The sequence below is a fragment of the Melanotaenia boesemani genome, chromosome 18 (assembly GCF_017639745.1).
Source record: "Melanotaenia boesemani isolate fMelBoe1 chromosome 18, fMelBoe1.pri, whole genome shotgun sequence".
NCBI lineage: Eukaryota > Metazoa > Chordata > Actinopteri > Atheriniformes > Melanotaeniidae > Melanotaenia > Melanotaenia boesemani.
The window spans coordinates 14,552,796-14,567,220 of record NC_055699.1 but is presented as its reverse complement, the minus strand read 5'-3'; the positions used below and the strand labels follow the sequence as shown (position 1 = coordinate 14,567,220).

At 37.8% G+C, this 14,425-nt stretch overlaps 1 protein-coding gene across 2 annotated transcripts in view; it reads right to left on the bottom strand.

Annotated features, from left to right (window-relative positions):
• The window catches only part of dok6 (docking protein 6), a 69,679-nt gene that overhangs the window by 30,775 nt on the left and 24,479 nt on the right, over nucleotides 1–14,425 (bottom strand). For both annotated transcript variants that reach the window (XM_041968650.1, XM_041968649.1), the window contains exon 4: nucleotides 2,064–2,171. In XM_041968650.1, the coding sequence (XP_041824584.1) occupies nucleotides 2,064–2,171 (108 nt within the window). The remainder of the gene's footprint in view (nucleotides 1–2,063; nucleotides 2,172–14,425) is intronic.

The window sequence follows — 14,425 nt, the reverse complement described above, 5'->3', positions numbered from 1 at the left end:
AAATCAGCCACCAGTGCAGCTTATTTCCCCCCAAAGCACTGCAGCGTTGAATGAAGCCCTCAGATGGGACCTTTCTTGATCTTTGTGGCGATGCATTACCAGGTGCACTGGTGCATGCGTGCACCCATCGCTCACTCCAGCGCTTGGGTATATGAGATGCCTCTGGGAGGGGGGTTACAGCCACACAGGATGCTCCATGTGACAGCATGATGTAGTAGGCAGAAAGATGCTTGATTCACATTACATGACAGATACTATGACAGGAAGAGGTGCTAAGAGAATGGATCAAAACATCCGGTGAGCTTGAATGTGCATCAATTAATAACAAAGTGGAAAAAAAATGCAAAGTTTTCCTCTAGAGACGACAACTCCCCAACCTGTATCATAATCACAAGGCAGCAAAAAGAGTACTAAACTGTCTCTCAAACTACAGCCTCGTAAGAAACCTTATGTCGCAGTCCTCTATTATCTCCTGTTATCTCCTCTCATTACGATAAAACATTGTTCACGGTGCAACTCCTTTAACATCATCTCCACTCACCGGGATAATGAGCCATAATTGGAGTATTTCAAAGGGCTTAGGAGGTGGGGAGAGAGATATTATTCTCAGGATTATTACTTTCCAAAGAAAGAAAAATAGCCCCAGAGGACAAGATAAAGTCACAAAATGTGCCTTAATAGATCCTTAACGCCATCATTTGTGGCCAATGCATAGAACTTTTTATGCAAAGATGAAAACAAGGTTGTTATCTTGTGTTTGAATCAGCTTGGTGCTCAATGATAAGATTTATGCCATACATGCAGCGCTCTCTCGTTTTAAGACAAAAAAAAAACTGTTAGCAATTACAGCATTTCAGGAAATCATTGTAAAAAGGGAAAAAAAACAAACAAAAAAACAAAAAAAAAGTCATTTCAAATCACATTATTACTGCAGCCTTTGTTCCTGTTTTTGGACAGGAACACATCTTGAGCTAAAATGCAATTCCTGCCTTTTCATTTTTTGGTGGTATCAAATTTTATCAGCTGAAGATAATTAATTCCACCAGTTGGCCCAATTGCAAAATGAAAGTCTTGGCTGTTCCTCGGTAATTTTGCTCTGCATGTCGACGCCAGAAGTGCTTAGACTCTGTCAGATGCAGCCACCTGAAGAACAACACACACGATTTGGTTTTTTTTTGGTATTTGAGACCACAAATAGTGGAAAAAAAACAGGCTTCATGATTCAAAGTCCTCTTAGGACCAGAGACTCTGTTGCTACAGGATACAGTACATATTGCATATACTGGCTACAGTATTATAGAATTAAGTACAGTCAAATGGAAATGGATGTCTAATAATGGCAAAAAAAAAAAAAATCTTTTAGGATCTGTTCCAAATCAATAACAATATTTCCAGAGAACTGAATCCTTGAATCCTTATTTTATTACACCTGTCCAGCATCTCTAAAACTATTAATGAAGATGCACATAGCACTATTTTTACATAACAACATATGACTTACATTAAAAGCAGCTTACATGTGAGGAACATGTTGGGGACAATGTAGGTTTCCATATCTTCCGCATGAGCTTTTAACATGTGAACTGGACAAGCTGCGGATCAGACGAGTAATCCTCTAACTGAAAGATGGCCACCCTACCTCGTAAGCTACAGCCACCCAATGTGCTTTCACTGAAAAGTACAGTTTAAGTAACTTGTGGTATGATGTTAAAGATTGAACTATTAGAGGTTTGGCAACTGATCAATCTGCTATTTTATCTGCTTCTGATTGCAGTTGTAAATTTGATCAACACTTTGTGAAACAATGCTATGAAACTCCAATTAAAGCTTCCTACAGCCTCAGGGAATGCATGAAGCAATATTATTTTGCACAGCTATCATGACAAAATTCAAGTTTATTGCATTGGTTGTCATACAAAGAAAATGGATTATGTTATCTAGATTTTTTTTTTCTTAAAATGACTAGTTTTCATCTTCTTCCTCATGTTGTAGTGAATATATGATATTAAAGAGTACAGTGAAAAAGAATAAAATTCAATAATGAATCCATGGCCAGTTTTTACCTTGTGGAAGCTCCTGAAATAGGCCGCCTTCTCATCTGGGTACTTCTCTAACCGTCGGGGTCCTTTACTGGAGGCTTTCTTGAACACCAGCCAACACCTCCTGAAGATCTGCCAACAGAGTGATGGCGACACCGTTACAAGAAGCACAGCTCCTTCAGATCACAGCTATATGTAACAGTTACTAGAAAACTGGAAAACAGCAAAACACAAGCTAAATGTCCACACAGAGCAGAGATCAATCTGACAAAACAATGCAGAATTCAACCATAATGTTAACTATCAAAGGCCAAAAATGTCCAAATATGAAAGTAGATTAAATCCATTAAAGCAGTTGTTTATGTTTTTCCTCTATATCAAAATTTAGACTGACCTCATGCTTCAAACAATAAGCTTATAGTTGAAAAACTGACATAAATTAGATTATACTAATCAAAACTGGTTTGTGAGGAATGTCTATGTGAAAAGAAACAGGCCGCCAGAGGATGCAGGAAAGGATATTAAACCATAATGCTGCATTAGTCAAAAACCCCAGCAAATATATTTTGGCAGTATATCTCATTTAAATCTTATTTATAGTGAAGCTAAATGTTTGTGTCTATAGCAGATGGCTGTGCTTCATCAGCATTTTGAGTAAAGCTTTCATTTTTGGTCAGCAGCAGCTCCAGTTACTCTTTTCTTTTGACTGTGTGCCCACATTTTGTCACATTCAGACATTCTGATTCAGTAAAGAGGACTTCCCTTTCCTTTAGTGTCTTATATAGTTTTATAGTTTTTATAGTGCCTTCCACACAGGGTTTGTTTCACACTTGATTTTCTTTACAAAAAACAAGTATGGTATTCTAGTAGCCTCCCTAAAATAGAATAATTATAAAATTAATTATAAAATAATAATAATCTATGATTCGCTTCACTTGGGTCTGCCGTTTTCCCTTTTTGATGTATGACTGTGATTTCAAAAAAGAAATCCATGAAATCAAAACTATACCATGAGTGTTTTAGAAATCTAAAAACTTATCTCATAAAAATAAGCTGTTGCCATGAAAGTTCCTTCTCAACTTTCTTGCAAACCTGTTAAGCAAGCCAACATTAAAGGGCACATATTACCTTTAAGCATGGTGGGACCCTACTTAGCTTTTCTCTCCTTGATTCCTATGATAGTGCCCCATTGTTATGTGATAATAACACACTAAAGTTTCTTGGAGTGGGAAAGTGTTTGACATGTAAGACTGAGACATATTAAACTGTGAGCTCACTTTAAGTCAGAGAGGAAAAAACGAAACCAAAATAATAAAACAGTTAATGTGTAAATGGTTTATTCATACTCATGGATTCATAGTTCATGCACATAAGACACAAGATCTTATGCTTACTCTACTTTGTCAGTTCACAGATTTCTAAACAGCATACACGATTTTTCCTATACACCGTGCCACATCGTGTAATAAAAAAGACCTGTTTTATCGCTTATGTCTGAAACATATTGCTAGAAACGCCTATAAATGGGCTCAGCATGCACACTGGATCAAACAGGAACATGATATACATATACATGATAGATAAATGGCACAAATCCTACATTTAAAAGAAAATTGGGAGCCAAAAAGAAGAAAAAAAAGAATTTGTACATGTGTAATTTCTTTTTACTTGAGCCTAAAACGTGAGTATTTTGGTTCAGAAAAATGCATCCCACTGATAGAACAAGTAAATTTCACTTTAAATTCTCTAAACCTCTGCAAACCCATTTAATCAGTGGAGTGCTTTTGATCAGATTTAATTGAATCTGACTGGGAGCGCAAGACAACAAACCCCCAGCTGTCATCATATCCAGATTAAAATGTTGCTGAATTCTGTTTGGTGCACAGATGTGACATAACCTTTTCCCTGCTGAGCACACACCACTTTAACACTAGGATGATATAACCAAAGCAGTTCCTAGCTTCATGCATAGGGAGACGCTGATTCCAAAAATGTATGTGGGAGGCTTTTCATTGCAGCCCTGATGCTTTAACTGCTGTGTGACTTTTAATTCTGCATTACTGACAGTGGCTGCGACCTGGAGCTAAATTTCTGAGTCCAAATAAAAAGGAGACTCTCTTTCACCATTTATTTGGTCCTTCAAAAGGTTGTTTTAGTAACTAAAAAATTGTTCTGATCACAGAGAGTGCTTATGAATCTTTACTAACAGTGTTGAATCTTATATCTTACAGTCATGGCTCCCCGAATCAGCTACACTCCATATGCTAAAGAGATTAAAAAGTAGATGAAGGAAACAGATATTTCAGCTATCTAAACATTTCACTGGGAAAAAAAATTATTTCACTTAATAATTTATTCATTTTTTCTCAGTAACACAGTTCAGTGTCATTACTTAAAGGACACACATGGCCAAAATCTGTATTCCAACAAGCATCCACAAACAATTATCTTTCCAAAGGCTCAAATTAGAGTTTAAAATGTTTCTAAATTAAGCACATACCACCTGAGAACCGCACTCTGTCCAAGCTGAACAACTTTTTGAGTTAGTTTAAACCGGAGGTAATGTGATTCCATTTTTAGACACCGTTTCTCTCTCTTATGATGTAATGTGCACTCCTACTTAAACAGAAACACACACACACACATGTACAGACACACATTTAACCTCTATGGTGCTGCAGATTACTGTACTTCAGTAATTACAGGAGCACAGTTCTGCCCATCTACCTGATGAGGGTGACATAACCTCAGGACTAAACAGAGCAAATCATAAAATGTGGTTTTGCATTCAAACACACGGTTATGTTAACACCACCTTAAGGAATTATCAATATACAGAGCTGTTAAGATAGTCCTTTTATGTCGTATTACTTTATTTTATCACAGGAATGACATTTAACAAAGGAGGAATGCCAAAACAAATACATTTTCAAGATGTCCTAAAGTAAATAAATAAATAAAAATTGATAGAACAGCTCAGTTTAGAGGCAGACTGACTATGATGGCCATTAACCAATGGGTGTTTTGTGGTAACTTATCTTTAATGGGGGGAACCTTCCATTTCCTGGTGGAGACAGTCGCTATCACTCTGTCTGATGTATGACGGCTCTGGGCTCCATGCTTGCGTTGGGGAACCTACGACTGTGCAATTAATTTGTTTACTCAGCTGGTGTACTTCATAAAATGAATGCCGAGTTGTACCTGACAGTTTGACTAAAATGGATCCCAAGGTCCTTAATCGGCCTGCCACGATAGGTCTGCACTCTAGGTTAAGTGTTGCGCAGATCCATTACTACAGCAAACACCAGGAAATACTGCACGGTGCACTTCTTCTCACCATCCATTATAATGCTTTAAAGAAGTAATAAAAATCCTTCTCCAAACCGAATGAAAAACTGAATATAAGAAATACACACTTCCATCTCCAGAACATTCCTAAATTTCCAACTTTGAATCAGAAAAATGAAAGCTATCCTCACTTTTCTTTTAGGAGCTTGAGTCAAAGCAATGCTGCCTGCTTGCTGCACACAAAGTATTTCACCCTAGGAGTGCTCAGTTTAAGTAATTATAGCAGCACAAAAGCAAGCTCAGTTAGATAGCTCCCGCATAATAAGAAGTGGAGGTATGAATTGAGAGGGCTTAATTTAGCCTGTTCCAGCGTTGTCGTAATGCTTTGTCGATGCACTGCTATTCTGGGGCGGCTGGTAAGTCTTATTCAGAAACACTCTTACACTGATTGTAATTACACAGACGTGAATGAGACTCTCCACTGGGTTGGTGTGACTCATTTGATGGCAGAACAATGCAGAATCAATACACCAGTACCAGAAAAAAAACTATTTAATGGTGAAGATATAACAACACCGCCTAGGTATTATTTATTTTTTTCCCCCCTCTGACCACACTGTGGTATAGCTGTGGCTAAATACACAAAGCTAAACCAACTATGGTAACAATGACCAAGAAGCATCTCTATCTTGGTTGTTGTTGAAACTACTTGAGCAAACAAAATTAGTTTGCTTTTCTCCTTGTTTTTTCTAAGGCTTCTTGAGCATCGTAACCTCACAGCAAATAGATCCCTGGTTCAAATCTTGACTGAACCCCCACAGGAAAGTATTAAAAATGAATTATATAAACTCTTGTTTTTTTTATGGAATTAACTAATATTCTCCACTCAAAACTGTATTTTGTCAAGAAAAACAGCATAAGTAAACAGACGGGAGTTATGACTTAAGAAAAAAATCCATTTAAGCCTTAAAATAGCTTAACTCCTTTGAATTTTATCCCAGTCTGTCCTCTCTGCTGGTTGCCTGTAGCCCTCCCTACTCTCCCTCTGGTGTGAGGAAGCCTGGTCTGCTGCTCCATCAGTTAACTGGTCAACACTGCAAAAACGTGTGCCATTATTTTCAAGCTCTGGAGAAAATCCCAGTGCATAATTTCAGGCCTTCAGGAAAGTTACTAAAAGTTGTTTTACTTGTCCAGGAGCCAACATAACTGTCTGAAAGGCAGGGATTTGAGCAGTTGTTATAATTTGTTAATGTACAAAACATACTTTGGATGTGAAAATGTGTGTAAATATAATGTGTTATAGTAAGGTCATAAACATTAATAATGAGGTATTTATCAAACCTGTGCCTGTCCAGAATGACAGCATTCTATGTGAATGTAGGACTATTCATACATCATGTGTTCATTCATTGATTTTCTGTCTATGACCAAAGCAAAATTGTAACTAACACTTAAAATTATCTGGAATTTTTGTAAAATAATATTTGGGACAATGTTCTATTTATATCTTCTATATAAAAAGATCATTTTTTCTCTCAAAAAGTATCGCCACCGTTACCAATGTCAGCTTTAACACTACCAAAATGTAACTTCAGTAATCATCCAACAGATAAGCCCCAAAATAAGACGGTCACCAAGTTTCATGGAAAATTGTACATCAGCTTTCTTTAGGAATCCCAAGAAGTATGGCAATGTAGTATGCTGTGTATTTGTGTCAGCTGTTTTTATCTGTTGCATCTGTGTATACTGGTTTTACTTCAGGTCCATATGAGAGTGTGTTTAAGCTGTGTTTAAGTACTGATTGACTACTTGCTTTGTTTTTTGAGTCCTGTCAAACAGAATAACATTTCCACAGGTGTCTGGTGTGTGCACACTTAAGACAGTCAGGTCCATTGAATTTAAGTTGACCATTTATTGTTTTTGTTTTTTTTTTTTTTTAAATAACTACAATTGAATTCTTTAAATGATTATTTTTATGCACATAGAAGGAAATAAATAAACTAATAATACAAATAAACCTTATGCAGAATAACAGACATAATAAGAAAACAAATCCTAGATCATTAATAAAAAAAATTCCATTTGCCTTTTATGCTTCTTAAAAAAAAAAAGCACACTGAATATATTGAATGATGACTGCACCAGACAGCTGCAAACACATCTGCATGATTAAAATGGAAGTTTCTCTGCTACCACTTGTACAAAGTGATGATATGTGAGGGATGTACAGGTTTTGGTTACCTTGAACTTATTATCCTGGCAACCATTCTGCATTATCAGGGTATCAACTCTGTTAGTTAGCTAGAATATAAAACACTGGAAAACACTATGGAAATAAGATATTAATTTTTACCAAACTGTTTACCAAACAAGTAAATAACTATGACAAGCCTTAGAACGCTGCAGCTTCAGCTGTTTGCATAAACAAACATAGCCTGTGTGCGATCTGAGAACACAGTTCAGCATGCTTAAATGGATAAACAGAGTAATTCAAAACTGCAGACACAGTGATGATGATGAGAGGAGATACACAATCTGAGAACAGGTACACGCAGTCTGTACTCACATCAAACAGATAGGACAAAGAAAGAGAGCAGCAAAACAGTAGATCAAACTGGGCTGAAACAAAAATAATGCACACAAATAACACAGTGAGCCACTGGTTTGTCAGCATCATCAACTGTCATGTAAAAGATTTCACACAAAGAGGTTTACAAGGGTTAAAAATGTTATTTTTAACACTTCTTAAATGCAGCTGTTCATTTGTAAAACCCACTGCACAAAGTTGCATTGCATTAAATGAACTACAAAACTTAAGCCAGTTGATAAGTTTACCAAAACTTAAAAGTCTTATAGAAAAATTTAGAGCAGCCATTTTTACTCCATTTAACCTCTGGGTAGTGGTACAAGTATAAAACTACAAACTCAAACAATCTTGACTTGAATGAACCTAAAAACATAAGGTGACCCTTCTTGGCACTGAGGTGTAAAAACAAAACCTTTAAAACATCCTTATGCTGTCTAGGCATGTAACACAGCTAAACTGTTATAACAGTCATTATTTGCCTGCTGAAAACAGCTGATTAAAACTTACAGACACATTTGTCTCTTAATTCCTTCCAACTGGATGGTGACATACTGACTATATCCACACCATAGAGCAGGGAATTCATCTATGAAAATGGCTATGCAGTAAATGTTTTGGGGTCAAATGAGTAAAAAGCCAAACTGTCAGGATGAGAGACTCAATACATATGGGACATAAAACAGCCATATCTTCCCTTTTCTGATTATAAAAGGAACAGTAATAAAAATAATTTGAGTTATATTATGCAAACTGTTGATGAGCATCAGCTTCGGAGTCCTCAAGGTTAATTGATTAGGATAATCTGGCTCCACCTCAGCTCAATTTTACTTCCACAAAAACTTAGCCCAACACAGATGTCTGAAAACTTCTCTTTTGATAATGTGCAGCAAACATGTAATTGTCATCATATTGTGCTTCATGCCACACTCACAATGAATGGAAAACAGCATTTAAGCCATGACACTACAAATTCATCCCATCACTTCACATTACGCAACAGCTAAATTAAAAAATGTAAGATTTTGAGGGCAATCCCTTTACATTTAGGCCAAGAAAACCTTACAGGAGATACTTGGTAGGGTGCAGTGATTTTAACAGCAGCTTTACTTAAACAATAGACTGTTGTCTGACTGAACCAGAAGAAGGATTAGATCACCCCACTGTTTGATGGGCTCTTTGAAAGCGTTCAAAAAGGTAGTTGAGAACAAGGCTGTCTATAAAACAACCTCACTTTATGATGTAGTTCAGCTCAGGCTACGATCTGGAGTGTATAAGACCATGACTGAGAGCACTGGTAACAAATTTGGGATCTCAGACACCTCATGGAACAAAGTAATGAGCCATCTTTAGAGCCACAATCATTTTCTGTAAGTGGCCTCAAACACAAAGTCCTTTCTCTTCACGGAACATTATAAAACTTTGGGCATTATCGAAGAACTGTCTCAACTTTCAATAAAATATAGGCCTTTTCCCCCCACAGGCAAAAATCACTCATCATTTGGATGAACTGGGGAACTGTCTAAAGACATGAAAATGATTTCCAATGACAGCTCGCCTCAGCTTAATGACTAATCACAGAGCAGAATAAAAATAGCTGTCTGCTGAATGAGAGAACTAGTGAATATTGAAACACAATCATGATACTTAAGTATCACAGATGCATTTACTATTCCTCAGATATTTGAGACGACAAATGTTGGAAGGGTAAGTAACCTCTCAATGATTTATGTACTACAAAGCATGATTTACAGATGTTTGGTGCTGTACTTACAGGCAACACAAGACATGAGAGTACTTCAATCAAGGTAGTTCTGCAACACTCAGACATGATGGCTCCGGGCTGGATCTGCCAAGTCTCTAGGGTGCTGAATATCTCTCAATTTTAACAGCATTCAGAACAAACAAAATCAAACAACCCTGAAATGTCAGAGAGCTCATTTAAAACCAAAACATCTGATAGAGCACAAATCGGTCTGTCTATGTTTTCTACCAATTTCCAAGCAGTGTGGTTAGAGTCGTCCTCGTTTTTCAGCTCTGCATCAGGTTTAGAGTTCCCTTGGTGATAATGACGCCTGATGGACTATGACAGACCAGACCCTGTAATATCAGCTCCTGGTGCTAGCAATCAATTTCAGATGGCGGCGGGGTCTGTGCTGGGGTGTCCATCTTTATAATTTGATTTGTTATCCCGTCAGACAGTTGTTATAGCAATCATTGCAGCGATCGCTCCTACAACCACGACCGTAGCCTGCAGCAACCTACCCCCTACCCCCTTCCCAAAACCCTCCCAGGACTGCTGTTCCACCATTTCAACAATTCTCTGCCCAATGCCACGACTTAAAAAGTTTGTCTTAATTGCACCACTGCTTCCCTCTGTCCCTCTCCTCTCCCCTCTGACTTCATGTTTAACTCCCACCCAACCAGCAACCTCCTGCTGCTCTGAAATATATTTCCCGCTGCATCTAAAATGTTTGGACATCCCATCATTTTGTAATTCGCCCCTGACTACAGCTGTTGGCAGGGTGGCAAGCCAGCCGCACCCTGGTTAATCATAGATTACTTTATCTGAGCCATTCGAAATCCTCATGTGTAATGCAGTGCTACCTCAGCAGCAAATAATCATCCCCCCTCCCCACAACCCCATACACCCTTCATACCACCCACCCCCCACTTTCTCTTCAAGGCTGATTTGCCTCTTGCCCTTCTCCCTCTTCTAAATTTCTCCTCTCTCATTTCTCATCTCTTTCTTCTGTCTATGCATGATTGGACACTCTCATCAAACATTCATGAGCCAAACTAGTCCCAAAATGTAATATCATAGTATTAGCGGCCCTTATTTCATTAGTTGAGGCCTCGGCTGTGGCTGTGCGGCATCACACACAATATTCAGAGTAGAGTATCCATAGCTGAAAACTGGATCCCAGTCAAAATGTGGCATGAAATATGATAACGAAAACTAGGTTTCAGGAGATCCCTCACCAAAAGCAAACAGTTTGTCGACTCAGAGCAACACATGAGGGTATGCAAGGTGGTAAAAGGACAAATGTAAGTCTTTAGACCTACAGAGCAATTTGTCAGCCCTAACACATAAAAGGGAAATGTTCCTGTGAGAGAAATGTATTATATTTATTTTATACAATAAAAGACTGATTTTTTTTACTACATCATCTGCAAAAGGAACAAATCTAATCAGGGCTACTCATTAGTTCATAAAAAGAAAAAAATATGTATTAGACAGCGTGTCCTTTGAAAACTCTTTGAAGTGCTTGAAATTTAAAAAGATATAAGAGTGCAGGGCTCTAGACTAAATTTTTGCATTGATTTCTTTGGTGTGCATTACATTTTATTTCGGTGTACCAGCAAAAAATTTAATTTTTACAGCATCGCTCTCAGCATCAATATTATACATTTTAAAGATTACTTGGATTCACTAACAAAGGCACTGCTGCCAGCCATATTTGGACTGCATTCCCTACTGTATATATACAGTGCATCACATTATCAATATTGTACCTGTGTTAAGGAAGCCAAACTAACCAAACTAACCAGTCTCAGCACAAGCTCGAGACTGGGGAGACTGATCCCCGGATAGTTCCCTCAGAATCATGACTTACCTCAGACCCAGATAGCAGAAACTGTTAGCCCAAATATGGCCTAGGTCTGCAGTCCCCATAGGTGGACCATCTCTGGCCCACACACTTGTTATAACCTATGTCCAGGCCAGCAACTAACATCTAAACCGCATCTGGCTACACAACTCTTGCTAGGCCTGTCGCGATAAGCAATAAGTCAATTAAATGCATGGTATGAAAAAATGAGCGAGATAACTTTGCCGGCTGCAATATATATATATATATATATATATATATATATATATATATATATATATATATATATATATATTTTTTTTTTTTTTACTATAGAGTATCTGGAACGCTGTTGTTTCTTTTGGAGTGATCTCTCTCATGTCATACTTGACAGCAGCATGTTGCAGCACAGGATGGTGGTGAACCACTTAACCTGTGCGAGCCGGTATGCCGCATTTGTTTACAGGGCTGCCAACTCTCACACATCGGCCGTGAGACTCGCGCATTTGAGTGGCTTCTTACGCTCTTGTGTTAAACCTCCTATTTCTCATGCTGAGATACGCATTGATCGGCTAATCGAGAGGTTCGGGAGGATTCCGAGTGGGCTCACTGCTCATAGATCAGTCTGACACGCAGTAATGAGGGAAATATTTCAGCTTCATAAACAGCAATGATGCACAGTTTTTTTTCTAGTTTTTTAAATACAATGGTACTAACTGGCAGTTTTACCGGTTTTCTCTGTCTGAGCCCCATGTTTCATATTTTATTAATATACTTTTTGAAGAGCAGTTTTGTTTACAGAACAGAGACTTTATTTTCTATCATACTTATTGTTTTTGGTTGTGTTTGGTTTTCATTCATTGTAAATGAGACTGAGAGTCCATTCTATTTATTGTTTTGTTATTTAAAATTTATTCCAGTTCCAGTGTAAAACGTTCTTTAGAAATGAAAGTATATTGATCTTTGAAAGGGTGTACTTGCATTATCATGGGATTTGTCTTTATATCAGTTGAAAATGGTCTCAAAATGACAACATTATCGCTTTGCGCAATATTATCGCGATAATTTCTGAGAAAATTTATCACACAGCAAAATTTGTTATCGCAACAGGCCTAACTCTTGCCAGTGTTATAACTGAGCCATAAGTGTCAAAAGGAGCCCAGATTAGGCCCAAATGTGTCTGTTACCTGGAGACGGTCATCTTGGCAGAAACCAGAAACATGTGATTTTGACAAAATTCTTTTTGTCCAAACCAAAAAACCTTTCTATATGCACATTTTTCAACTCATCTGTGTTCTTCTTTGCCGTTTTGGATGCCTGTTGCACGCTCATCCTGATTTAAAACACATTGTGGTGTGTGTTAGTTTGAATTGTTTTGTTTTATTCATTCTCCACTTAGCTCTAATGACGGGGGAATGAATACAGAATACAAAGACAGACATTTGAGGAGAAAAAAGTCCTACACTGTAAAAAATGTTAGGCAAACTAGTACAAACAAGAAAAAATTAACTGTAGCTCCACTCATCATCTTTTTTGATTATTTGTGGAAGATCACATGACTGTGTCATACTTTATTTAATATTAATGTTGAGTTTAATGTGCAAAACATTCTTTACTAACTTTTGCACTGTGGGTATAGATCTTAAGGGAGGTTATCTGAAAATGAAGCCAAAATAACAGTCAAAAAGAGAGCTGGAAAAAAGTTTGCTTGGAAGAAATTTCAGAGAAGGAAATAAGTAGTGAGAGCGACAGCTGAAAGGCCAGAAACTACAGAAGCCCTTCATCTGGGGTGATGATAAATGATGTTTTTAAATAGAAATTTCAGACAGAACATCGAGGATAGATCAAAGTGACAACCTTTTGCTGCACAGCTCTCCACACTTAAAACATGACAACATGGGGTACAGACTGGTGTTTTTTTTTTTGTTTGTTTTGTTTTTAACTCTGAGCTCTCTCAGGCATCCTTATAAACCACCTTCCAATTCTCATGCAAAAACAGATTGGCGAGCACCAGGAAAATGCATCTATTGTGTCTTTTACTGTTGGGGAAGACAAGGGAGATGTTTGACCCAAGCTGGGCAGTGCAGCCTTGAGCAGGAAAACATTAGTTAAAATGTCACACACTGTGTAGATCCAGCCATCACAACGACTGTGGCAGAAGCATGGCATAGAAATAGCAGCAAAATTATTCTGGATGAGATACGGGTCATATTAAAGATATGAGGACTGAAAAACATGTAGAAGGGGGCATAGTTTTCATGCTATAAACAGGGAGGCACACTGCTTGTGCTGTCTTATGCTTTATGATGTTTTATTTGGTATTGGGATCTAAAATCTGAGAGGAAAACTGATTTCATAGGAAGGGAAAGGATTACACTATAATCATAATCCCGCGATCTACCAATACAGCTTTATGACATTGCTTACTTCACTGTGCTTACTTCACTGTGGTTAAGTTATTCTATCGTAAATTTAAGCCGCTATTGATTGTTGTGACATTGAGGTTGGCAGGCAACAGAGTACAACGTTGTGATGGACTCACGAGTGTGAAACATCTTTACGACGGGACAATTTTGGTTCAAGTCATCATTATGACAATTGCCCGCTCTTTAAACCATCCCTCTTCCAAAGCTCTTTATGTATTACAGCTTTAGTCAGCAATCCTCTGTACACACACACACAAGCCCACACTGCAATTTCCATTTAATCCATGTACAAGGCTGAAGCTTTCACAGTCAATAACACACAGACAAAAAGGAATTTGACTATGGCAGAATGCCCTCACCGACAAGCGACGCTGAGACCACAGCAGAAAGAGGGCAACAAAGCAGTGCAATGTTTGGGTTTTCTTTTTTTTCTGTATGTGGGAAGAATAAGCTGTCCACCACTTTGAATCCTCTATCCAGGCTAAACCAAATCCATAA